At 35.5% G+C, this 23,397-nt stretch overlaps 2 protein-coding genes across 3 annotated transcripts in view; one reads left to right on the top strand and one right to left on the bottom strand.

Moving 5' to 3' along the window:
- The first annotated feature begins 4,727 nt into the window (after positions 1-4,727).
- Positions 4,728-6,780, top strand: adi1 (acireductone dioxygenase 1). The gene is made up of 4 exons (XM_051723278.1): positions 4,728-4,911; positions 5,142-5,261; positions 5,346-5,525; positions 6,244-6,780. Exons 1-4 carry the CDS (start codon positions 4,786-4,788, stop codon positions 6,358-6,360), a joined length of 543 nt encoding a protein of 180 aa, XP_051579238.1. The 5' UTR covers positions 4,728-4,785; the 3' UTR covers positions 6,361-6,780.
- A 4,536-nt stretch (positions 6,781-11,316) lies between these two features.
- trappc12 (trafficking protein particle complex subunit 12) overlaps positions 11,317-23,397 on the bottom strand; it is a 43,360-nt gene continuing 31,279 nt past the window's right edge. For both annotated transcript variants that reach the window (XM_051723195.1, XM_051723194.1), the window contains exons 8-12: positions 22,254-22,327; positions 17,564-17,662; positions 15,375-15,478; positions 14,723-14,810; positions 11,317-11,903 (exon numbers count right to left, since the gene is read on the bottom strand). In XM_051723195.1, the coding sequence (XP_051579155.1) occupies positions 11,661-11,903; positions 14,723-14,810; positions 15,375-15,478; positions 17,564-17,662; positions 22,254-22,327 (608 nt within the window). In that variant the 3' untranslated portion in view covers positions 11,317-11,660. The remainder of the gene's footprint in view (positions 11,904-14,722; positions 14,811-15,374; positions 15,479-17,563; positions 17,663-22,253; positions 22,328-23,397) is intronic.

Genomic DNA, 23,397 nt, shown 5'->3' with positions numbered 1-23,397 from the left:
TTTTTTTATGGTGTCAAAATAAAAGTTCCTCAAGAACTATATATGAATGAACGCTTTTTCTGACAACAAAGCACTTACATGACATACTCGTATTTACCACTTCAGAAGTGGGAAGTAGGATAATTCTGATTGCACATAGAGCTGTTCAGCTTGTAGTCCCCAGAGGATTGAGGAACTTGGTCAAAAGAAAAGCTTTTTTTCTTTTTTGCAAAGAATGCAAAAGTGATTTAATTTTCATTCAAGAGACTCATTCGTGCCCTGAGGATTTAAATTTTTGGAAGAACCAATGGGGAGGTGAGATATGATTAGCTCATGGTTCAAATCACTCTGGTGGTGTCGCAATTTTGTCACATAATTTCAAAGGAAAATGTGTGTGGAGTAAGGGGGACTCTAAAGGTCATTGGCTAGTACTACTGATTGATATAAATGATTGTAAGTTCATTATTGTTAATGTTTATGGGTACTGTTCAAAGGATGCAAACAGTTTGTTATTAGGTGAAATTGAAAAATGTGTCAACTCTACCATGAGAAATAATCCGAATGTTAAATTAATCATTGGTGGTGACTTTAATTTGGTCATGAATGGTTCCATGGACAGATACCCTCCTAGAGCAAACAGTGAATCCAGTGATCTTTTGCGTTTAAGTTACAGTCTTGACTTGATTGATATTTGGAGGGTAAAAAACCCCTCAACTAAGCAGTTTACTTGGAGCAACAAAAATTTCTCATTACAGTCACGTATTGACCTTTGGTTGATTTCTTCAGGCTTAGAATCTTTTATTTTAGATACATCTATATTGCCTGCTTCTTTAACTGACCATAAGGTAATTAGCCTTAAAGTTGCATTATCTGGGGATGAAGATCGTAGAATTAGTGGAGGATATTGGAAGCTGAATAATTCATTACTGAAATATGATGACTTGAAATCTATTATAGAAAGACTTATCCATAATCATTAGATCTCTGCAATTAATAATAGCGAATTTGGTAAAGAATGGGAACATTTGAAATTTGAAATAGGATGTGCTGTTAGGACCTATGGAAAACAATTAGCTATTAAAAAAAGGGCAGACTTAATTGAAATTTCAGGGGAAATTAATAATTTAATAGAGAGAGGAAATTTCGCTATTGAGGATCAGACCTCTCTGAATAAACTCCAAAATAAACTTAACATAATATATGTAGAAAAAGCCAAGGGGGCCTTTATTAGGTCAAGAAAGCAGTGGTTAGAGATGGGAGAAAAAAAAAAACAGTAAATATTTCTTTAATCTCGAAAAAAGAAGGGGGGAGTTAAATGCGATTAGGAAAATGAAAATTGATGGTGTTGTATGTGAGGATATTAATCTTATCTCATCTCATATAGCAGATTTTTTTGGTAAATTATATGAAAGTGACTCTAATGTTATTGACCCTTTGCCTATTCTAAATTCTATTACTTCAAAAAGAACTGTTCTGAAAAAATTTCTTTGGAAGAAATTAAAGAGGGCATTAATAAGTTAAAAAACAATAAATCTCCTGGGAGTGATGGATTGACTTCAGAGTTATATAAAACTTTTTGTGACCCTTTATCTAAATTTTTATTGGCAGTATATGAAGAATCATTTGTCAATGGATGCCTTCCACTATCAATGAGAGAGGGTGTTATTACTCTAGTACAAAAATCCCCAAAAGATACTTTGATCGATAACTGGCGCCCAATCACATTATTAAATAACGACTATAAAATTTTGGCATCTGTCCTGGCAAAACGACTTAAATATGGCCTTGATGATTTGATTGAGTGCCAGTCAGGGTTTATGAAGGGTCGACACATATTCAGCAATGTAAGGTTAGTTCTTGATTTGATTGATTATCGTGATTTGGTTTTGGATCCTGCTCTTATTATGTTCTTAGATTTCCAAAAAGCCTTCGATACTGTTAGTCATAATTTCATCTTTAGTGTATTACGCTTCTTTGATTTTAATAATTATTTTATCAATGCAGTGAAAACTCTGTATGTAAGAGGAAACAGTTGTGTTAAACTTATATCTGGAACAACTCCTAACTTTCTTATTCACAGAGGTATAAGACAGGGCTGCCCCATTCCCCCCTTTCTTTTCCTGCTGGTTACTCAGATTTTAAATTTAATAATCAATCAGAATAATGTGATTAAGGGTATTAGAATTCAAGATAAAGAAATAAAAATTTCTCAATTTGCAGATGACACCACAATTTTTTTTTAAAAATCCATCGAAAGTTCTAAAACATTGGAGATTATTAAAGATTTTTCTCAGATTTCTGGCCTTTCTCTCAACATTTCAAAATGTGAAATATTATCTTTAAAAAAATAAATAAAACAACAATTTGTGGAATTCAGCTTAAAGATGTAATTAATTATTTAGGTGTAAAAGTATCTTTAAATTCAAATTTGGTTCTTACAGAAATGAATTTAATTCCCATTAAAGATGTGATTAAAAAGAAGTTTAATTCTTGGCTGGCAAGAGATTTGTCTCTCGCTGGTCGAGTTTTATTATCAAAGACAGAGGGTCTAGCAAGAGTTTCTTACCTCTTTTCTGTAATGGATTGTCCTAAGTCTTTATTGTTCTTTATTAGATAAATTATTATATAATTTCATATGGAAAAATAAACCACACAAAATCAAAAAGGAGGTTCTAAGAAATAATATTAATGATGGAGGTCTTGGAGTTGTTGACTTTACCCTATTCAACCATGTTTTAAAAGTAAATTGGTTAAAAAGATTCATTAAAAAGACAGACTCTATATGGAACATATTTCCTAATTTTGTTTTTAATAAAATTGGAGGTATTGAATTTTTATTACAGTGCCCCTTCTCAATTGGTAAACTACCCATTAAATTAGCAAAATTTCACCAACAGGCCTTACTGTCATGGTTACTGGTTTACAAACATAATTTTTCACCTCACCGTTGTTTTGTTTGGAATAATCAAAATATTATTTACAGAAATAAATCATTGTTTTTTGAGAGATGGTATTTAAATAATATCTATATTGTTAATCAGTTGATAGATGACAATGGTCAGTTTTATTCCTTTTCAGAATTCTCCAGAAAATTTGATTTTGGGGCATCATTAAAAGAGTATAATATTGTAGTCAACGCTATTCCTAGTGGAATAAAAATTATTTTGAAAGGAGAGCGAACCTATAATCCTATTTCTCTGAATAACACTTCTATTTCAATAGAAGGAATTCTTATTACTGATGACAAATTCAATAACCACTTTGTTCGCAATCATATCAACAGAAAATCTATTCCAGCACCTTCTTTTCAATGGATGACGCTATACAGTGTTAATTGGAATTTGGTCTGGTCTCTTCCCCACAAATATCTATTAAGAAACAAGATAAAAGAAGTCACGTTTAAAATATTACATAGATGCTACCCTTGTAATGGCACACTCTATAAGTATATTCAAAATATTGAGAAAAAATGCACTTTCTATGACTTAGAAGAGACGATTGTTCATCTTTTTAGTGAATGTCTTTGTGTTAAATCTTTTTGGAACGAGCTATGTACCTATCTCTTAGAAGAAAACAACTGTCAAAATATGTATAAACACTTTTAATATTATTTTTCTTTATAACAACTCAAATTCTCATATCCAGTATATTGTTTTTATTATACTTGGTAAATTTTTTATACACAAATGCAAATTTTTGGGTAAGAATCCGTTATTGTCAATTTTTCTGGTAGACTATAACTCCTATGTTTTGTCTTTGATGGGCATAAAAAACAAAAAAAATCTTTGAAAAGTCAAAAAATGCTTTCAATGTTTAACCTTGTATAGATGTTTTTTTTTTTTTTCATTATTATTATTATTATTACATTTATGATATGTCTTCCTTTTTTATTTTTATTTTTTTTTTTTTTTTTACTGTTCTTGCTGTCCTGTACTTGTTGACACAATCTCTCATGTAAGACGTTTTGCATGAATAAAAAAAATAATAAAATAAAATAAAATAAAAACTTGTAGTCCAAAAACCCGGAAGAGAATTTGCCATGGGTTCCCTCTGGATTTTCCTATGGGTTTTTATAATGGGGTTAAACTTATGTGTAAAATAAGGTCTATCGTACACATTACTTGACGATACGTTGACGTTTTGTTCTACAACATAAACTACACACAGTCATACCTAATTAAATTACATTTATATATATTTATTTATATTTATTTGTTAAACGCACAGTGGTTTCAAATTCCCGTTTGCAGTATGACTGTGCGCAATGTATGTTGTAGAACAAAACGTCCACGTATCGTCAAGTAATCTGTACCACAGACCTTATTTTGCACATAAATTCAAAACCCCCATTATAAAAACCCATAGGAAAATCCAGAGGGAACCCATGGCAAATTAGACTTCTGTGTTCGCCTACAAATTGACGTCACGGCTGAACAGCTCTATTGGGAAATTAAAAGCCCTTTTTTTTTTTTTTTTTTTTTTTTTTAAATCTTGTCTTTGTATTGTGTTTACTTATCGCTAGTTCATAATCATAGTCTATTCGGTTCTTTTTTCCATTTTCTGTAATGCTGCTTTGTATGAAACTATATTGTATACAAATTAAATAGTTGGCTAATCTGTATATTTGTTGTCTAATAAAAACGCAAAATAAAATGCAAATCTCGCTTTAAAAATGCATTGTTAGCATATGAAAATGATTAGCAATATTTTTGTTTGTGTTTTATACATGACTTTTATTTTGAAAATAGCATATTCTCTTGTTGTAGTCTCTGTCTTCGCGCGTGTGAAATCAGATGGACATTAAAGATGTGTGGGATTGAAGCCTGGTACATGGATGAATCCATTGAGGATCAAAAACTCCCTCACAGATTAAACCCGAATCAACCCGTGTCTCTCAAACAGCTGGAGCAGATCGGAGTTTATTACTGGAAGGTTCGATCAGAAATCCCACAGAGATTCACATTCCACACAAATCACGTGACATGATCAGTGAACAAAGTCTAAAAAAATAAAATCAAAATATTTCAAACAAGTATTTTTGAACATAAGTCAAATATCGACTTTATTTAGTGTGTGATATATAAATAATCATTTATTGAGTATAACTGTAAATTTATTTAAGGGTTCATTAATGTTTAATTTTTTTTTTTTTTTCTTTTCAGTTAAATGCTGATATTTATGAAAATGACCCAGAACTGGAGAAGATCCGTGAGGAAAGGGGTTATTCCTATATGGATATTATAACTATTCACCCGGATAAACTTCCAGATTATGAGAGCAAAGTAAATTACACGTTTATTTATTTTAAATTTTTAACATAAAATTCGCTTCAAGCACGTATGTAATCAATAATTACTTCCTTCCAGGTGAAATCGTTTTTTGAGGAACATCTACATCTTGACGATGAGATCCGCTACATCCTGGACGGAACGGCTTACTTTGATGTGAGGGATAAAGATGACCGCTGGATACGTATATCTATGTCCAAAGGCGATCTCATCACACTACCAGCAGGAATTTACCACAGATTCACAGTTGACGAAACCGTAGGTCTCCATACTGCATATTGCCACACCGTAGTTCACAACTAAAGCAAGTGTTAATACATAGCATGTCAGATAACTGGTTAAAGGAATAGTTCATCCAAAATTTTTAATCATCTCATCATTTACTCACTCTCATGCAATCCCAGATGTGAATGACTCACTTTCTTCTGCTGAACACAAACTAAGATTTTTAGAAGAATATTTCAGTTCTGTAGGTCCATACAATGCAAGTCAAAAGGGTCCAAAACTTTGAAGCTCAAAAAAGTAGGCAGCAGAAAAGTAATCCATATGACTCCAGTGGTTAAATCCATATCTTCAGATGCAGTATAATAGGTGTGAAAAGGATAGTAAAAAAAGGACTTAAAATTAATCTGTTTCTCACCCACACCGATCATATCACTTCTGAAGACATGGATTTAACTTCTGGAGTCTTATGGATACTTTTATGCTGCCTTTTTGTGCTTTTTTCAGCTTCAAAGTTTTGGACCCTGTTGAATTGCATTGTATGGACCTACAGAGCTGAGAGATTCTTCTAAAAATCTGTGTGTTCAGCAGAAGAATAAAAGTCTATGATGCCCATCTATGATGGCATGAGGGTGATTAAATTATGAGAATTTCCATTTTTGGGTGAACTATGCCTTTAAGAATACTCAGGTGTTTTTCCTTCATTTGTTGATATTGAGCTGAAACACTGTTTTTCTCTTTGCATTGTCTTTAGAACTACGCTAAAGCCATGCGTCTGTTCATCGGTGAACCCGTATGGAAAGCGTACAACAGACCAGCTGATGACTTTGACATCCGCAAGGCCTATGTGAACTCCCTTAAGTGTTCATAAAATAGCACATGGGATTGGTTTCAGTGTTAATAAACCAATGAATTGCATCAGTGTGTATTCAACACTAACTGACAGGATTGCTGACGTTCTCTTCATCAGTGATCTTCAGTAGAATTGACCTCTGTAATGCCTTTATTTAACACTTTTGAGATTTGCAAATCATGAGTAATAGTGTGTCTGTTAGATAAAGGAATTTTTTAACAGCTACAATTTTCAAATATAGACCACTTGAGCATTGTTTATGTACTTTTATGTACTTTTTGGAGCTTCAAAGTTTTGGACCCAATTCACTTGTATTGTATGGACCTACAGAGCTGAGATGTTCTTCTAAAAATATTCATTTGTGTTCTGCTGATGAAAGAAAGTCATACACCTCTGGGATGGCATGATGGGGGTAAATAAATTATGAAATAAGTTTCATTTTTGGGTGAACTATTCCTTTAACCACATGAAATGATTATGGGTTTGCTGGAATAACAATGGCTTAATTATTAACCATGTGATAATGTCTACTTAAAGATATGTAATCTAGAGTCCAGGAGCGTTCAAATGATATACTGATTGCCAAGAATCTTAGCCAAATACATTTGAATTCAGTTTTTCACAGTTCCTGACATTTAATCGTAGAAAACATTCCCTGTCTTAGGTCAGTTAGGATCACTACTTTATTTTAAGAATGTGAAATGTCAGAGGGCCTGGGTAGCTCAGCGAGTACAGACGCTGACGACCACCCCAGGAGTCGCGAGTTCGAATCCAGGGTGTGCCGAGTGATTCCAGCCAGGTCTCCTAAGCAACCAAATTGGCCCGGTTTCTAGGGAGGGTAGAATCACAGGGTAACCTCCTCGTGGTCGCTATAATGTGGTTTGTGCGTGGTATAATGCGGTGGGGCGCGTGGTGACTTGTGCATGGATGCCGCAGAGTACAGCATGAAGCCTCCACATGCGCTATGTCTCTGCGGTAACGTGCTCAACAAACCACGTGATAAGATGTGTGGATTGACGGTCTCAGACATGGAGGCATTCGCCCGGATTGAGGCGAGTCACTACGCCACCACAAGGACTTAGAGCGCATTGGGAATTGGACATTCCAAATTGGGGAGAAAAAGGGGAGAGAGAAAAAAAAAAGTGTGAAATGTCAGAATAGTAGAAGAAAAATTATTTCAGCTTTTATTTCTTTCATCACATTACCAGTGGGTCAGAAGTTTACATGCACTTTGTTAGTATTTGGTAGCATTGCCTTTAAATTGTTTAACTTGGGTCAAACATTTTGGGTATCCTTCCACAAGCTTCTCACAATAAGTTGCTGGAATTCTGGCCCATTCCTCCAGACAGAACTGGTGTAACTGAGTCAGGTTTGTAGGCCTCCTTGAACTCACATGCTTTTTCAGTTCTGCCCACAAATTTTCTATCAGATTGAGGTCAGGGCTTTGTGATGGCCACTCCAATACCTTGACTTTGTTGTCCTTAAGCCATTTTGCCACAAATTTGGAGGTATGCTTTGGGTCATTGTCCATTTGGAAGTCCCATTTGCATCCGAGCTTTAACTTTCTGGCTGATATCTTGAGATATTGCTTCAATATATCTACATAATTTTCCTTCGTCATGATGCTATCTATTTTGTGAAGTGCACCAGTCCCTCCTGCAGCAAAGCACCCCACAACATGATGCTGCCACCCCCATGCTTCTCGGTTGGGATGGTGTTCTTTGGCTTGCAAGCCTCACCCTTTTTCCTCCAAACATAACGATGGTCATTATGGCCAAAAAGTTCCATTTTTGTTTCATCAGACCAGAGAAAATTTCTCCAAAAAGTAAGATCTTTGTCCCCATGTGCACTTGCAAACTGTAGTCTGGCTTTTTTATGGCAGTTTTGGAGCATTGGCTTCTTCCTGGCTGAGCAGCCTTTCAGGTTATGTCGATATAGGACTCATTTTACTGTGGATATAGATACTTGTCTACCTGTTTCCTCCAGCATCTTCACAAGGTCCTTTGCTGTTGTTCTGGGATTGATTTACACTTTTCGCATCAAACTACGTTCATCTCTAGGAGATAGAATGCGTCTCCTTCCTGAGCAGTATGATGGCTGCGTGGTCCCATGGTGTTTATACTTGAGTACTATTGTTTGTACAGATGAACATGGTACCTTCAGGCATTTGGAAATTGCTCCCAAGGATGAACCAGACTTGTGGAGGACCACAATTTTTTTTCTGAGGTCTTGGCTGATTTCTATTGATTTTCCCATGATGTCAAACAAAGAGGCACTGAGTTTGAAGGTAGGCTTTAAAATACATCCACAGGTACACCTCCAATTAAGTACAACTCCTATCAGAAGCTAACTGGCTAATTGTCTAATGGCTTGACATCATTTTCTGGAATTTTCCAAGCTGCTTAAAGGCACAGTTAACTTAAGTGTACGTAAACTTCTGACCCACTGGAATTGTGATATAGTCAATTAAAAGTGAAATAATCTGTCTGTAAACAATTGTTGGAAAAATTCCTTGTGTCATGCACAAAGTAGATGTCCCAAACAACTTGCCAAATCTATAGTTTGCTAATATGAAATCTGTGGATGGTTAAAAAATTTGTTTTAATGACTTCAACCAAAGTGTATGTAAACTTCTGAATTCAACTATATATTTATACTGGCAGCCAAAAGTTTGGAATAATGTACAGATTTTTCTGTTTCGGAAGGAAATTGTTATTTTAATTCACCAAAGTTACATTCAACTGATCACAAATTATAGTTGGGACATTACTGATGTTAAAAACAGCACCATCACTATATGAAAAAATTTATTTTTGAATAAATCTAGACAGGCCCCATTTCCAGCAGCCATCACTCCAACACCTTATCCTTGAGTAATTATGCTAAATTGCTAATTTGGTACTAGAAAGTCACTTGCCATTATATCAAACACAGTTGAAAGCTATTTGCTAAATTAAATGAAGCTTAACATTGTCTTTGTGTTTGTTTTTGAGTTGCCACAGTATGCAATAGACTGGCATGTCTTAAAGTCAATATTAGGTCAAAAATGGCAAAAAAGAAACAGCATTCTCTAGAAACTCATCAATCATTGTTTTGACGAATGAAGGCTATACAATGCTTGAAATTGCCAAAAAAACTGAAGATTTCATACAAAGGTGTACACTACAGTCTTCAAAGACAAAGGACAACTGTCTCTAACAAGGACAGAAAGAGATGTGGAAGACCAGATGTACAACTAAACAAGAGGATAAGTACATCACAGTCTCTAGTTTGAGAAATAGACGCCTCACATGTCCTCAGCTGACAGCGTCATTGAATTCTACCCGCTCAACACCAGTTTCATGTACAACAGTAAAGAGAAGACTCAGGGGTGCAGGCCTTATGGGAAGAATTGCAAAGAAAAAGCCACTTTTGAAACAGAAAAACAAAAAGAAACAGACATTGGACAACAGATAATTGGAAAAGAGTGTTATGGATCTTAACCCCATTGAGCTTTTGTGGGATCAGTTAGACTGTAAGGTGCGAGAGAAGTGCCCAACAAGACAGCCACATCTATGACAAGTGCTACAGGAAGTGTGGGGTGAAATGTCACCTGAGTATCTGGACAAACTGACAGCTAGAATGCCAAGGATCTGCAAAACTGTCATTGCTGCACGTGGAGGATTTTTTGATGAGAACGCTTTGAAGTAGTTTAAGAAGTTCTGAAATTTCTTTTCAAAAATAAAGTGATTTGATTTGATTTGATTTGATTTAATAGTAATTTTTCACATTATTAATGTCCAGACTATACATTGTGATCAGTTGAATGCCACTTTGGTGAATAAAAGTACCATTTTCTTTCCATAAGAGCAAAATCTGTACATTATTCCAAACGTTTGGCCGCCAGTGTGTGTGTGTATATATATATATATATATGTAAATAAACACACAAATAGGTCACAGGAAACTCACCTGTCTTTAAAAGTCTCCTGCGACAATTTGCAATGTTGCTAAACTAAACTTCACTTTGCATTGTGCCCAACAAGTTCTTCATTGCCTTGACGTTTTTAGACATGTATTTGTATTTTCGCTAGGGCTGTTCTTTTAACGTGTTAATTCAGTACAAAATAATGTGTTTAAAACATTTACGCAATTAATTATGCCCCCGGACCGCAATATGTAATTTTCCAGCCATCTGAGCAATTTACGCTTGAAGTACCAACTTCACGTTTTTGCGAGTCTCAGTTAGCAGGGAGCAGTCAGCGCAACTCCAGGAGTACAGTCAACGACAGCAGACAGCACAAGATAAGGACATGTTCTTGCATTCAAACATAGCTGAATGTCCACAAGCAGGGGTCTCAAGATGTGTTTTTCTAAGTTTCGAACTACATTTAGCTTGACACAGCATCCTAAAAACACTATGTTTATGACACGACGCAAGCAAAGTGAGACGCTCAAAGCGTCTCTCTGATGCATGTGTACATAGACAAGTATTTCAATCTAATTATTTAATCGTAATATATTGAAATATTTGGGGGCCTTTTTTCAGCAAAAATTGATATGTGATTAATTCTATTAAAAATGTAATCGATTGACAGCCCTAAATATCACATTAAGGCCAAACTATACTTCGGTTTTCCGAATGCAGCTATATCACAATTTTGTCATGAGCACAGTATGCATGGACAGTTTTGCTAAAACGCACACAGTCCACGTCTGTGAGCGTTGTCTGCACATGTGCCTGTCGTTGACTGGACTAAAGAGTACCACAAAGCAGCCGTGCGCATGCATAGAACGCATCCATATGCGCAATAAAAAGAGTATACTTTGAAAGGATAAAGCACTTAACTATGCGCCAGACATATGGAAATATTAAGTATACCCTAGCCTTTACTCCGTGTTCCTTTGTCACTCCTGTGTGTGAGTAAAGCAGCTCTGCCCACTGTTAGCCGCACAGAAATACCTACCGTGGTATAAATGGCACAGCAAATGGAACAGGTTCATACATTTATTAACAAGATTTCCTTTTTTCATGTGCAGAAATACACAGTACATTTGTAATTAGCTTACACTCTTTGAAAACAATCATTTGTTGCATTTAAAAAGCATTTATCTTGATTCTTGAAGCATTGGTAAGGTGCTTTACCCTTTTTCTGTCAAATATCATTGAGTTAACAAGTTACCTTTGGTCCTTCTGGTACATTGTAGGATTAACATACATCTTCTAAAAGCTTCAAATGCAAAAGATAAACAGCATTTTTCACTACAGCCACAACATGTTCATTCATGCCTGACTTGTAATCATCAGGTAATGTCCTACTTGTTGGATTGTGGGTGTCTCATACTAGCTTGAGACACTGAATGTTGAAGCTGTCTCCCTCTCGGCAGCCCGCGGCCTCGAGCAGAGCCTGTTTCTTCTGCGTGCTGCGGGACGACTCCAGCTCGTACATAGTAGTGAGGTTGAAAAGCACGCTCTCGTGCAAGTAGAGCGCTGGGTCCTTGTGCACCAGGCTCTCCAGCTGACCCAGGGACTCCTTCAGCCTTCCCAAATAGAGCAGACACACGGCAGCATTGTTGTTTGCCTGAAGAGTTGAAACAAGAAAAAGGTTACACCTCCCCCCCCCAATATGAATCAACTGGCACTTGCTTGTTATGGTGTTTTACTAAGGTAAGCACCTCTATGACTATTGGTCATGCTTAAAGTTTGGGATCTGAACAAACACCCTAATGCTAAGTATTAAACTTCACATAACTTGTTCCGCAACTTACAGTAAACTCATTACAGGTTCAGTCCACCTGGTGTAAACTGAAGTTCAGTGTTTTACTCAAGGGCACAATGATGATACTTCATGTATGGACCAACCGCAAAAGGGTTCGAACCAACAACCTTCTGGATACCAGCAGACATATTAAACAACTAGTCTACACCACCCAAAATGTCTGATTTGTCTGGATTTTAGTATTGATAAACCACTGAATCTCTCCACTAATAATCTATAATCTTAATCATCTTCTGGGTCATTGGAATGTAAGATTGTCTGAGATGATAAAGAAATGATCAATAATCTAGTTGAAAACACGTGTGTTAGGTTTGTGTCCATGTTGGTTTCATAAATTGTTGAAAAGCATTTGAAGCATTTTCCAAAAAAAAAAAAAAAAAAAAAATAATAATTTAATGACTTACAATTCTAAGTGGTGTAACGTAAGTTATTAACATAGTTTAACTGCACCTTGAATTCACATGAGAGTACGCAACAAAACCCCTAAAACTTAAAGTTTACGCTTAAAGTCTCTGTATACATACTGTAAGTCAGGCATATATGGTATCATTTGAAAGCTTAGAATCTGAACTTTTCAGAGATAACCACCACATTTGCATTCATGTTACTTAAAATAACAAACTACCCTAACCCTCAAAACATTCCCATTGAAAATTAGCACCCCCCAGAGGTAATCGGATAGAAATATTTATTTTAAAATAAAAGTTCTTCACAAGTCATATATCAAATGTAAGCTCTCACTCTCAGGAATGAAAATCATTTAATTTTGTTGCCCTAATACCACAGTTCGAAATATTTTCAAAAGAATCACAAAGTGAAATGTGTTCTGTCATTAAATACAAACGTCTCTTTTATGCTCCAATAACTGCTGCTGTTAGCCCCAAATAGCTAAAACCTTTATATCGGCTTTTACCTTCGGAAGTTCTCTAAAAAATTGTTTACTTGTCTGTGAGCTTGCTTGGCTGAATAATCCAATGTTATATCTTGAGATGTCCAGAACAAAATATGCCATCCAGAAGGAAAAGCATGCTAAACAAATCATCAGAAATTTGTTTCTACTATTGATGATAAAACGTTTTATATCATCGCAAAGGGGATGATCTCAGCTTTCTAATGACATCTAGGCTGAGCTTCTAGTCCACTCAGAGGACGAGATATTCAATGAAATAATGAGGGTGGTGCTGGAACTGAAAATTAGACTGAATATCTATGGACGAGCACATCTGTGAGGGCTAAAATGCGTTAGAGCGCCACCTACATTCCAGATCTGTATATTGTAATGGAATGTGATAGAGAAAAAAAAAATTCTACTGCTTTCTGCCACCTAGTGGAATAAAATGAGTCTTTTCAAAGTGAGATTGAGTGAACAGAACCAGAATTACATTTACAAAGTTATAAAAAAAAAATAAAAAAAATTGGAGTCTTTTTTTTTTTTTTCATTTGGGTGGTTCTCTGTAAAATGAGACTAATTTTTTTGCAATTTGTCCACATTATGTGTGAATGATAAGCTTTTAAATTTGAGTGTGAAAAATTGTGGGCAGCTGCCCAAAAATGCATGTTTTTTTTTTTTTTTTTTTTTACAAATATCATGCATTTTTAAGTCACAAGTATAAGTTTTCTTAGGGTTACTCCATTTGGCCTGAACAAAATGTGCCTTCACATAAAACTCATAAAACTTCACACAGTCAAAGGGGTGCTCTGTTATTGTTTTTTCTTTCTTTCTTATGAGCCAGGTGGTGTTCTTCATCGGGGGTCAGTTAAACAGTAAAACATGACCCCGTTTCCACCTGGTATTAAGATGCATTTTGGGTGATCCGATCACCTGTGGTCAGCCCTAAATACAGGTCTAAAACATTTTGTGATCAGATCACAAAAACCACATATGAATGTTGTCAAAAACGTATGTGACCAGATCGCATTTGAGATGTAAACACTTATCCATTCTATATGCGTACTGGCAGCAGTGAAGCACCACCCCTCACCTGTCAATCAACCGCTGCGCTAAAACAAGAGTTTAAACTTTGCCAGTTACGAGCGACTTTAAAAGAATATAATCATCCTATTGGAAAATTTAAAAAAAGCGGATACATGCACAGTCACAAGAGCTTCACGGATCTTCTTAGTGTGTCTGATATCAACACAAATTACAAGAACGAACACCTGAAGCTCCTTTAATACAGGTAAAACACTAAAATAACGGATAATTCTGCATGACAAGTTGTGTTTGTGCTTGGATAAAATTTCAGCTGCATATGGGAGAAACAGCTCACCATTTTTATGCACTTTCTTTGTCTTTTCTGACTTTGTTGCGCTTTAATATCATGCAGTAACACACTGACATAGTGATTGATGTATGTCCTCATGAAACAGAGACCCTCCCCTCCAAATCCGAAAACAAGTCGTCAAAGGAGACACATTTAAATGACCAGGTGTAAACAGCGATGTGTCTCAACTGACCACATGTGATCAGATCACCCGAGACACATCATAATACCAGGTGGAAAGGGGGTCATTGTCTCTTCTACAACATCCATTTAAGTTACAGCTTGAGGAAAAAAAAAAACCCAGACACTTTTAAAAATGTCCGAACAAGAATGTAGGGAAAGAGGGTAAGTACTTACCACAGGGTTCTTGGGATCAATTTTTAAGACGCTGGAAAAACATGTGTGCGCATCCGCGTAATTATTCTGACTAAGATAAACAAAGGCCCTGTTGATGAAAAAACATTTTCAGGTTAGGGTTCTCTACCCTAAGCAGAAGCATGTTAAAGGTGCACTCATTGACTTTTTTTGTGTGTCATTTTGAACATACACTGACACCTAGCTGGGTGGATGTAGCATTGTTTAACATCATCAGTTTTCAGTTACAGATACCATTGTATAATTCACTACTCATAATCAGTCATGATTAATTTTATCCATGAGTGAAAGTGTCCAATAACAGGGAGGTTACTGAGGTTAGGCGAGTAGTATTCGGCTGGTCATGCGATCCTAACATGGTAGCCCCCATGAGGGGGACCCTCTCCATGTAGAATAAAGCAGCTTTTATGAGGTTACTGATATGACTGGAGTCTTCATCTCATGTGAGTGGTCATGACTGTATACATATGTATCAATATTAAAATAGTTTTATTTTGGTTTAAAACATTTTTAATGAGGAAAAAAGTGCAGAGTGCACCTTTAAACACAGAGTTGACTGAACATTTAAACAGTGTTACTAGCAAAGAACATAATTCTAGTTACTCTCACTCAGCACTCAGAAAGCACATTCTACCTGTTCATCAGAACTGAAGTGTCTTCATCAGGTGGTAGTCCCTTTGACTGACAGGAATTTTCCACATCCTGAAAATACTTCTCAGCAGTTCTAATGTCCCCGATCTAGTAATATGAACAATCAGCAGGATAATTAGTTTGTCTGTGTGGAGATATAATGTGAAAAGCTAAAAAAAAAAATGGGTGGTTTGACTATCTTCAGTAATAAGTACAGTGAAATCTTTAGTTTGAAATGCTTTAATAATCCAGCAGAGCAAGAAAATCGTATGTTTCACATCCAATAACGCAATAATGCAATAATGACTTATGTTTTTACAGGTAAATATATCATATTCCAACTAAAACTGTATCCCATACTCTATTTGACCTGGTCTGAATGAAACTAACAGCACTTCTTTTTCAGTTCAATTTCTCTTTCAGTTAAACCACTTTATTTTAAAAAATACAGAAATGGTACAAAATGAAGGTTTCTGCATTGAACTAAAGCAATAAGGTACGAGAGACCATGACTATATTCACAATATATCACAGCCTTGAGTGACTTATTGCTTTTATAGAACAGCTACTAGATAATAAAAATGTTAGACACATATTTGTCATTTAAAATATTATTTTATAAAGTAAATTCATTAAGTAGCATTCTTCCACTAGAACAGTGGTTTTCATACTGTGGTATGCGACATGAGTCTGGAAAATTATAATATTGTAAATGTAAAAAAAAATATAATCTTATAATCTTGTGCATTTTTGGGCTACCGGCTGCAATTTTTTACACTCCATTCACACATACTGTGGACTAAATGCAAACAAATTGGTATAGTTTTCAGAGAACCCCCCAAATAAAAAAAAAAAAAAAAAAAGACTCCAATTATTCATAAATAATATTGAATGTGTTTATAATATTATGATAAACAAAGTTTTTATGAGAAAAAAAAAGTTGTTGTTGTTGTTGTTGTTCTAACTTTGTAGACATGTAATTCTGGTTCTGTTCACTCTATCTCACTTTGAAAAGTCTAATTTCATTCCACTAGATGGCAGCAGCATTCCATCACAATATACAGATCTGAAATGTAAGTGGCGCTCTAACGCATTTTAGCCCTCACAGATGTGCTTGTCCATGGACATTCAGTCTAATTTTCAGTTCAAGCACCACCCTCATTATTTAATTGAATATCTCGTCCTCTGAGTGGACTAGAAGCTCAGCCTAGATGTCATTAGAAAGCTGAGATCATCCCCTTTGCGATGATGTATACCATTTTATCATCAATAGTCGAAAAAATATTTGTCTGATGATTTGTTTAGCATGCTTTTCCTGCTGGATGGCAAATTTTATTCTAAACATCTAAGACATAACATTCAGCCAAGCAAGCTAACAGACAAGTAAAAAATTTCTCATTTTTAGGGATGCTCCGATCAATCGGCCACCAATCGGTATCGGCCGATATTCACGTCCTATGACTCGATCGGTGAACGGTAATTTGGCCAATCGCATAAACCGATCGCTCATGTCGCAAAAGACGGCGCAGCTCCTTTAAGACTTAAACAGCACTGTCATGACATCACAGAGTGTTGGGAATACTGGCATAGTGTTGTACGACAACACACTTAAGAACTATGCAGGTATGGCGAATGTACTCTACTGTTAATGCGGCATTTCACATGCGACAAGGCAAAGGGAAAACAACGCAAGCTGTGAAACGGTCCTTATTATTGTTTATGGTGGCAGCAATTATTTTTTTACATTTTTTTTTACTGTATGTAAATCATAATTTACATTTATTTTTACTAACAAAACAAGTAGTTTAATTAAGAATATACAGTACATCTAATTGTATGTACATGTTATGTTAGTATATTGATATCAATAAAAAAATTAATTAATTTTTAGTTGTTCAAAATGCTGAAATTTTTTTTTGGAGGGAACATTGATGGTGACTAGGTGGTACTTGGCCTGAAAAGTTTGAAAACCACTGCACTAGAAGATATAAGTCTCTGACATGTAAACTAAGATTAATAGTTGGCCTCCATGGGTGCTGTGCGGTGATACGGTGAACAGATATTGACCAACCAGCATCCAATTCATTCTTTTTTGACTCTATAAACCCAGTCATGCTGTATGGGATTTGTTTCAGTGAGTCTTCATAAAGTCAGATGAGCATTGCAGTGGAGTGAAAGTGTCCCTGGTGTTACCTGTAAGAAAATGCGTCCAATTCCACTCAGCAGCTGAACTCTTTGCTCTGGCTCGTATTCAATGATGGAGTGATATGTATCCACTGCCAGAATGTAGTCCTTTATGTGAGGAGAGACAAACACAAAGGAAAAGTATGCGAGAACAGGAAATAAAAATGGCTTAAAGAGTCCATGAAATGGCTTGTAATCAATGTCTCTCAGTTTACCAAAAATTTTTACTGAATCTGTATTCAGCCAACAGGACTTTCATTAAAATATTTCCTTTTGTGTTTCGCAGAAAAAAAGAAATATGGGTTTGAAATGACATGAGGGTGAGTAAATAATGACAGAATTTTAATTTTTGGGTGAACTATTCCTTTGAATTCATCAACTGTATGCTAGCGTATTCTTAGAAATGATCAAACCTTTAGTGGATATACACATTCAATCTTTAAAAGGCGAAGAATATAAAGGTACCACTGAAAATGTATTAATTGCCATTTTCTAATAATAATTATTATTATTATATACTCTCACTGAGCTCTTTATTAGGAACACTTGTACATCTGCTTATTCATGCAATTATTTAATCAGCCAATCTTGTGGCAGCAATGCAATTCATAAAATCATGCAGATATGGGCCAACAATCAATCACTGAGATCACATTTTTTACCCATTCTAATGGTTGATGTGAACATTAATTGAAGCTCCTGACCCATATCTGCATAATTTTATGCACTGCACTGCTGCCACATGATTGGCTGTTTAGATAATCTCATGGATGATTGTTGGTGCCAGATGGGCTGGTTTGAGTATTTTTGTAACTGTTGATCTCCTGGGATTTTCACGCTCAACAGTCTCTAGAATTTACTCCGAATGGTGCCAAAAACAAAAATCATTCAGTGAGCGGCAGTTCTGTGGATGGAAATGACTTGTTGATGAGAAAGTTCAACAGAGAATGGCCAGACTGGTAGTAACTGGAAGTCTACGGTAAGTCAGATAACCACTCTGTACAATTGTGGTGAGAAGAATATCATGTCAGAATACTATTCTGAGATGCGGGTTGGTGCTGTTTTGGCAGCACATGGGGGACCTACACAATATTAGGCAGGTGGTTTTAATGTTGTGGCTGATCGGTATGTGTATATATATATATATATATATATATATATATACTAAATTTAAAAAAGAGCCCCCTTCCATAATATTTTCAAAGTAAAACTGGGGATTGCTTTGTTTTGTCTAGTAACCACTTTGTATGCCAGACCTTCTTATAGTCTTCAGCCAGCAGATGGCACTGTGTAACATGATAACAAAAAGTATTCTTTTTCACCACTCAATCTGTGTATATACTACTATAACAAATCTTCAGTCCAATGGGTTCTGTGCAAGGCTTTGGAAAATATAGTGAAAATATGTAGTGATATAATTAGGGGATATTTTTATTATTTTATTTATTTATTTTTTTTGCTTTAGCTATATAACTGAATACTTCAATATTTAATATTGGTAATTTTAGCCGCAAAACTTCATATTTTCCCCCTATTCTAACACGTTAGAGATAACACAAGATAACCTAACAACATAAGTTTATGTTATGAGCGAGTGCCTTAGTATGGGATCCAATATTACTCCTATCAACAGTGTACTATATCAGCTGATCAGCTCTGTTGAGAAAACAAATACTCTAATAAAGAACAGAGTTACAGAGTGGACTACAGTACACAGCAAGCTTTGCCTGCTTGAATTAAACCCATAAACTCATTACCCAGCTATATGTGTAGAGCCCAAATAACACAAGACAGCGAATGTATCTGAATATATAGGGGTTTCTTCAACTTCTGGCATTTTTAGCACTGTGGATATCTAGAATGACTTGTTAAAAAAAGTTCACACTCTCACACGTTTATTTAATGTGTCTACTAGCAATGTCCAACCAATTTATGTACATGCACCACAGGAGAAAAATTAAAACTATTATTATTATTTTTAACCCTCCTATTGCGTTCAAAATCTGCAAAAACCTTTTGCATTCACAGGGCAATTTTGAACCGGTGGAGTTTTAAACTTATAAAACATTCATAATCCAATTGTTTACATCAAAAACCATATTGTAGCTCATGGTTAACTTCTTAGCTGTTCATACATGTAAAAAAGATCTATATTTTTGGCATGTTAACTGAAAAATATAAATGTTATTATGTATTTTTTTATTATAAATTTTTTTGTAATTTACATTAACTACAGCTAAACCAGTGTGATACATGTGAAGATATATATATGTATACACAGTTGTGCTCAAACGTTTGCATACCCTTGAATGTTTGGCCTTGTTACAGACACACAAAGTGACACACACAGGTTTAAATGGCAATTAAAGGTTAATTTCCCACACCTGTGGCTTTTTAAATTGCAATTAGTGTCTGTGTATAAATAGTCAATGAGTTTGTTAGCTCTCACGTGGATGCACTGAGCAGGCTAGATACTGAGCCATGGGGAGCAGAAAAGAACTGTCAAAAGATCTGTGTAACAAGGTAATGGAACTTTATAAAGATGGAAAAGGATATAAAAAGATATCCAAAGCCTTGAAAATGCCAGTCAGTACTGTTCAATCACTTATTAAGAAGTGGAAAATTCGTGAATCTCTTGATATCAAGTCAAGGTCAGGTAGACCAAGAAAGATTTCAGCCACAACTGCCAGAAGAATTGTTCGGGATACAAAGAAACACCCACAGGTAACCTCAGGAGAAATACAGGTTGCTCTGGAAAAAGACGGTGTGGTTGTTTCAAGGAGCACAATACGACGATACTTGAACAAAAATGAGCTGCATGGTCGAGTTGCTAGAAAGAAGCCTTTACTGTGCCAATGCCACAAAAAAACCAAGTTACAATATACCCGACAACACCTTGACACGCCTCACAGCTTCTGGCACACTGTAATTTGGAGTGACAAGACCAAAATAGAGCTTTATGGTCACAACCATAAGCGCTATGTTTAGAGAGGGGTCAACAAGGCCTATAGTGAAAAGAATACCATCCCCACTGTGAAGCATTGTGGTGGCTCACCGATGTTTTGGGGGTGTGTGAGCTCTAAAGGCACGGGGAATCTTGAGAAAATTGATGACAAGATGAATGCATCATGTTATCAGAAAATACTGGCAGACAATTTGCATTCTTCTGCATGAAAGCTGCGCATGGGACGCTCTTGGACTTTCCAGCATGACAATGACCCTAAGCACAAGGCGAAGTTGACCCTCCAGTGGTTACACCAGAAAAAGGTGAAGGTTCTGGAGTGGCCATCACAGTCTCCTGACCTTAATATCATCGAGCCACTCTGGGGAGATCTCAAACGTGAGGTTCATGCAAGACGACCAAAGACTTTGCATGACCTGGAGGCATTTTGCCAAGACGAATGGGCAGCTATACCACCTGCAAGAATTTGGGGCCTCATAGACAACTATTACAAAAGACTGCACACTGTCATTGATGCTAAAGGGGGCAATACACAACTAAGGGTATGCAGACTTTTGAACAGGGGTCATTTCATTTTTTTTCTTTGTTGCCATGTTTTGTTTTATGATTGTGCCATTCTGTTATAACCTACAGTTAAATATGAATCCCATAAGAAATAAAAGAAATGTGTTTTGCCTGCTCACTCATGTTTTATGTAAAAATGGTACATATATTACCAATTCTCCAAGGGTATGCAAACTTTTGAGCACAACTGTATATATATATATATATATATATATATATATATATATATATATATATATATATATATATATATATTATATATTTATCAAGGTTTATATTAAATTTCATTTGAATATAACATTGCATTACATTTACTGTATATAAATATTTAAAGTGAGAATCTCTAGTAATTCTCCTATTAACTTCCATATTAATTAATTAATTACTCATTACTGCTGAAAAACAACTCATTAGTCAAAATCTACACAATCAAAAATGACCCGGACACAACAGGAGGGTTAAAGTCATTTCTAGCAAATCTCAAATTCTGTATTGTGTTTAATAGGATTCTGTGGTGAAAATGATGCTGATGGAAATTACATTTGTAAAGTTTTTGAAAAATAAATAAATAAAAAAAAATACATAAAAAAATGGTGCTCTCTTTTGCCTCGCTAAGGCTAATTTCAAAGCTAACATTGAATGTATGCTAAATACACACAATTAAATAATAATTTGGCAAAATTAAAACTTAATTGGTAATGATTGTTGGTGGAAATGACACCACAACTGTGGGATAGTAGTAATTTTTCAAAAATTGATCGAAATAATTTTCACGCCAAAAATATTGTAATGGTTTGTTTCTTTCACTCTTTGTTTAGATTATAATAGTTTTAAACATGTAATAATTCACATTTTTATACAAAATGTCATAATTTAATATTGAACTGTAAAAAACAGTAAACTGTGTAAAACAGTAAGATCTCTATATAAAAGGCATTTGAAAAGTACCAATAAATATTTTTTTAATAATAAAGTCATTTTTAATTCAAGCAAAAAATAATAAAGAACCAATCCCTGGGACATGAAACTGCCTAAAGCTAAAAAAATATATATTTTAAGATTGAAGGTTGAGATATGGATTGTATAATGGTAATCCTGTATAGAGCAGGCATCTGTATGTGTGAAATGACAGCAGCTCGTCTCTGCTGCAGCTCGTCTCTTCCGCCCACGTACCTTCATCATTAGCAGACAGTTTGCCATGGAGTACATCGCCCTGCTCAGACGAGACCTCCACAGCTGCAGCGAGGCTGAAACACAGTAAATAGAGACTGGAAATTGGAAATTGCAGTCTTTCCCTCCTTTTCCTGCTTCCAAACCATCAATTATTTGTCTGCTAGAGGGAATTATAGTAAAAGAGGAAAAGACACTGGCAATCACATTTATTTTCCCCTCTGGTTCACTGTAGACCTCCATCATCCAGCCGTTCTGATCTCTTATGTGTGTGTGTATGTGCATCAACACACTTCAGCTGATGCTTGATTACTGATGCTATATGACCGCAGCTAAACCATCCAGTCTGATCTCATGAAATTTACGTGACAAATTTGTTTTGCAAAACAAAATTACGTGTTTCATTACACATTTGGCCGCAGTTTCCCATTGAAATGTCCAGCAGGGGGCGTCAAAAGCGAGTGAAATAGTGTCGTAATCAGACAATGTTTTTAAGGTGAATATTATATGGATTTTTTTAATGAGTAAAATGTACCTCCCTTACCTAAAACTTTAGCCTAAACCTAACCAAAAGTGTCCGAAAAGATAAATGAGAGGTGAACAAAACAGACATCCTTACCCCTAACCAACGCCTAAACCTAACCAATAGTATTTTAAAAGCAAATTCAACATGAAAATCACATTTACTGCAGCAACCATGTCATTTCATATCACTTCTATTGCACTTTTGCTTCTCTTTCACTCTGAGCGTCCTTGGCTGGGCTCGATGCTCAGTCTCAGAGTCCAAAGCCCAACACTCTATCAGGTGAGCTACTGCGGAAGCTAATCACATTGGAATAAGTGTGTAAATGTAGGTGGGTCTGTAATACAAGCGTTAAAATGTATCAATTTTCAAATGATGCGTTAGAGTAAACGTGTTTCGATATCATAACACAGCAGTGTGTGAGTTAAAGTGTACAAATAAGTGTTAATTAAGCCATTGTTGTCAATATTTGTGTAAAAGTGAATAAAACGCACAGTTGTTGTAGTGCCTCTAGTGTTCATTTCACCAGGAAACTGCAGCAAAACGTAGAAAGCGGAATGTAAAACTTTGTAAAAATGTAGTTATAGTAATGTTCATTCTATGAGACTAGGTTGACATCACACT

Source organism: Myxocyprinus asiaticus, chromosome 17 (assembly GCF_019703515.2).
Source record: "Myxocyprinus asiaticus isolate MX2 ecotype Aquarium Trade chromosome 17, UBuf_Myxa_2, whole genome shotgun sequence".
Lineage (NCBI taxonomy): Eukaryota > Metazoa > Chordata > Actinopteri > Cypriniformes > Catostomidae > Myxocyprinus > Myxocyprinus asiaticus.
The sequence above is the reverse complement of the archived record's forward strand: the minus strand, read 5'-3'. Positions and strand labels throughout refer to the sequence as shown.

Excerpts from the sequence above, each read along its gene's own strand:
- adi1 (XM_051723278.1), top strand. The coding sequence starts at position 4,786 with ATGTGTGGGATTGAAGCCTGGTACATGGATGAATCCATTGAGGATCAA. Across the intron at positions 5,262-5,345 it reads TTCCAGATTATGAGAGCAAA|GTGAAATCGTTTTTTGAGGA; the intron begins GTAAATTACACG and ends ACTTCCTTCCAG. Across the intron at positions 5,526-6,243 it reads GATTCACAGTTGACGAAACC|AACTACGCTAAAGCCATGCG; the intron begins GTAGGTCTCCAT and ends CATTGTCTTTAG.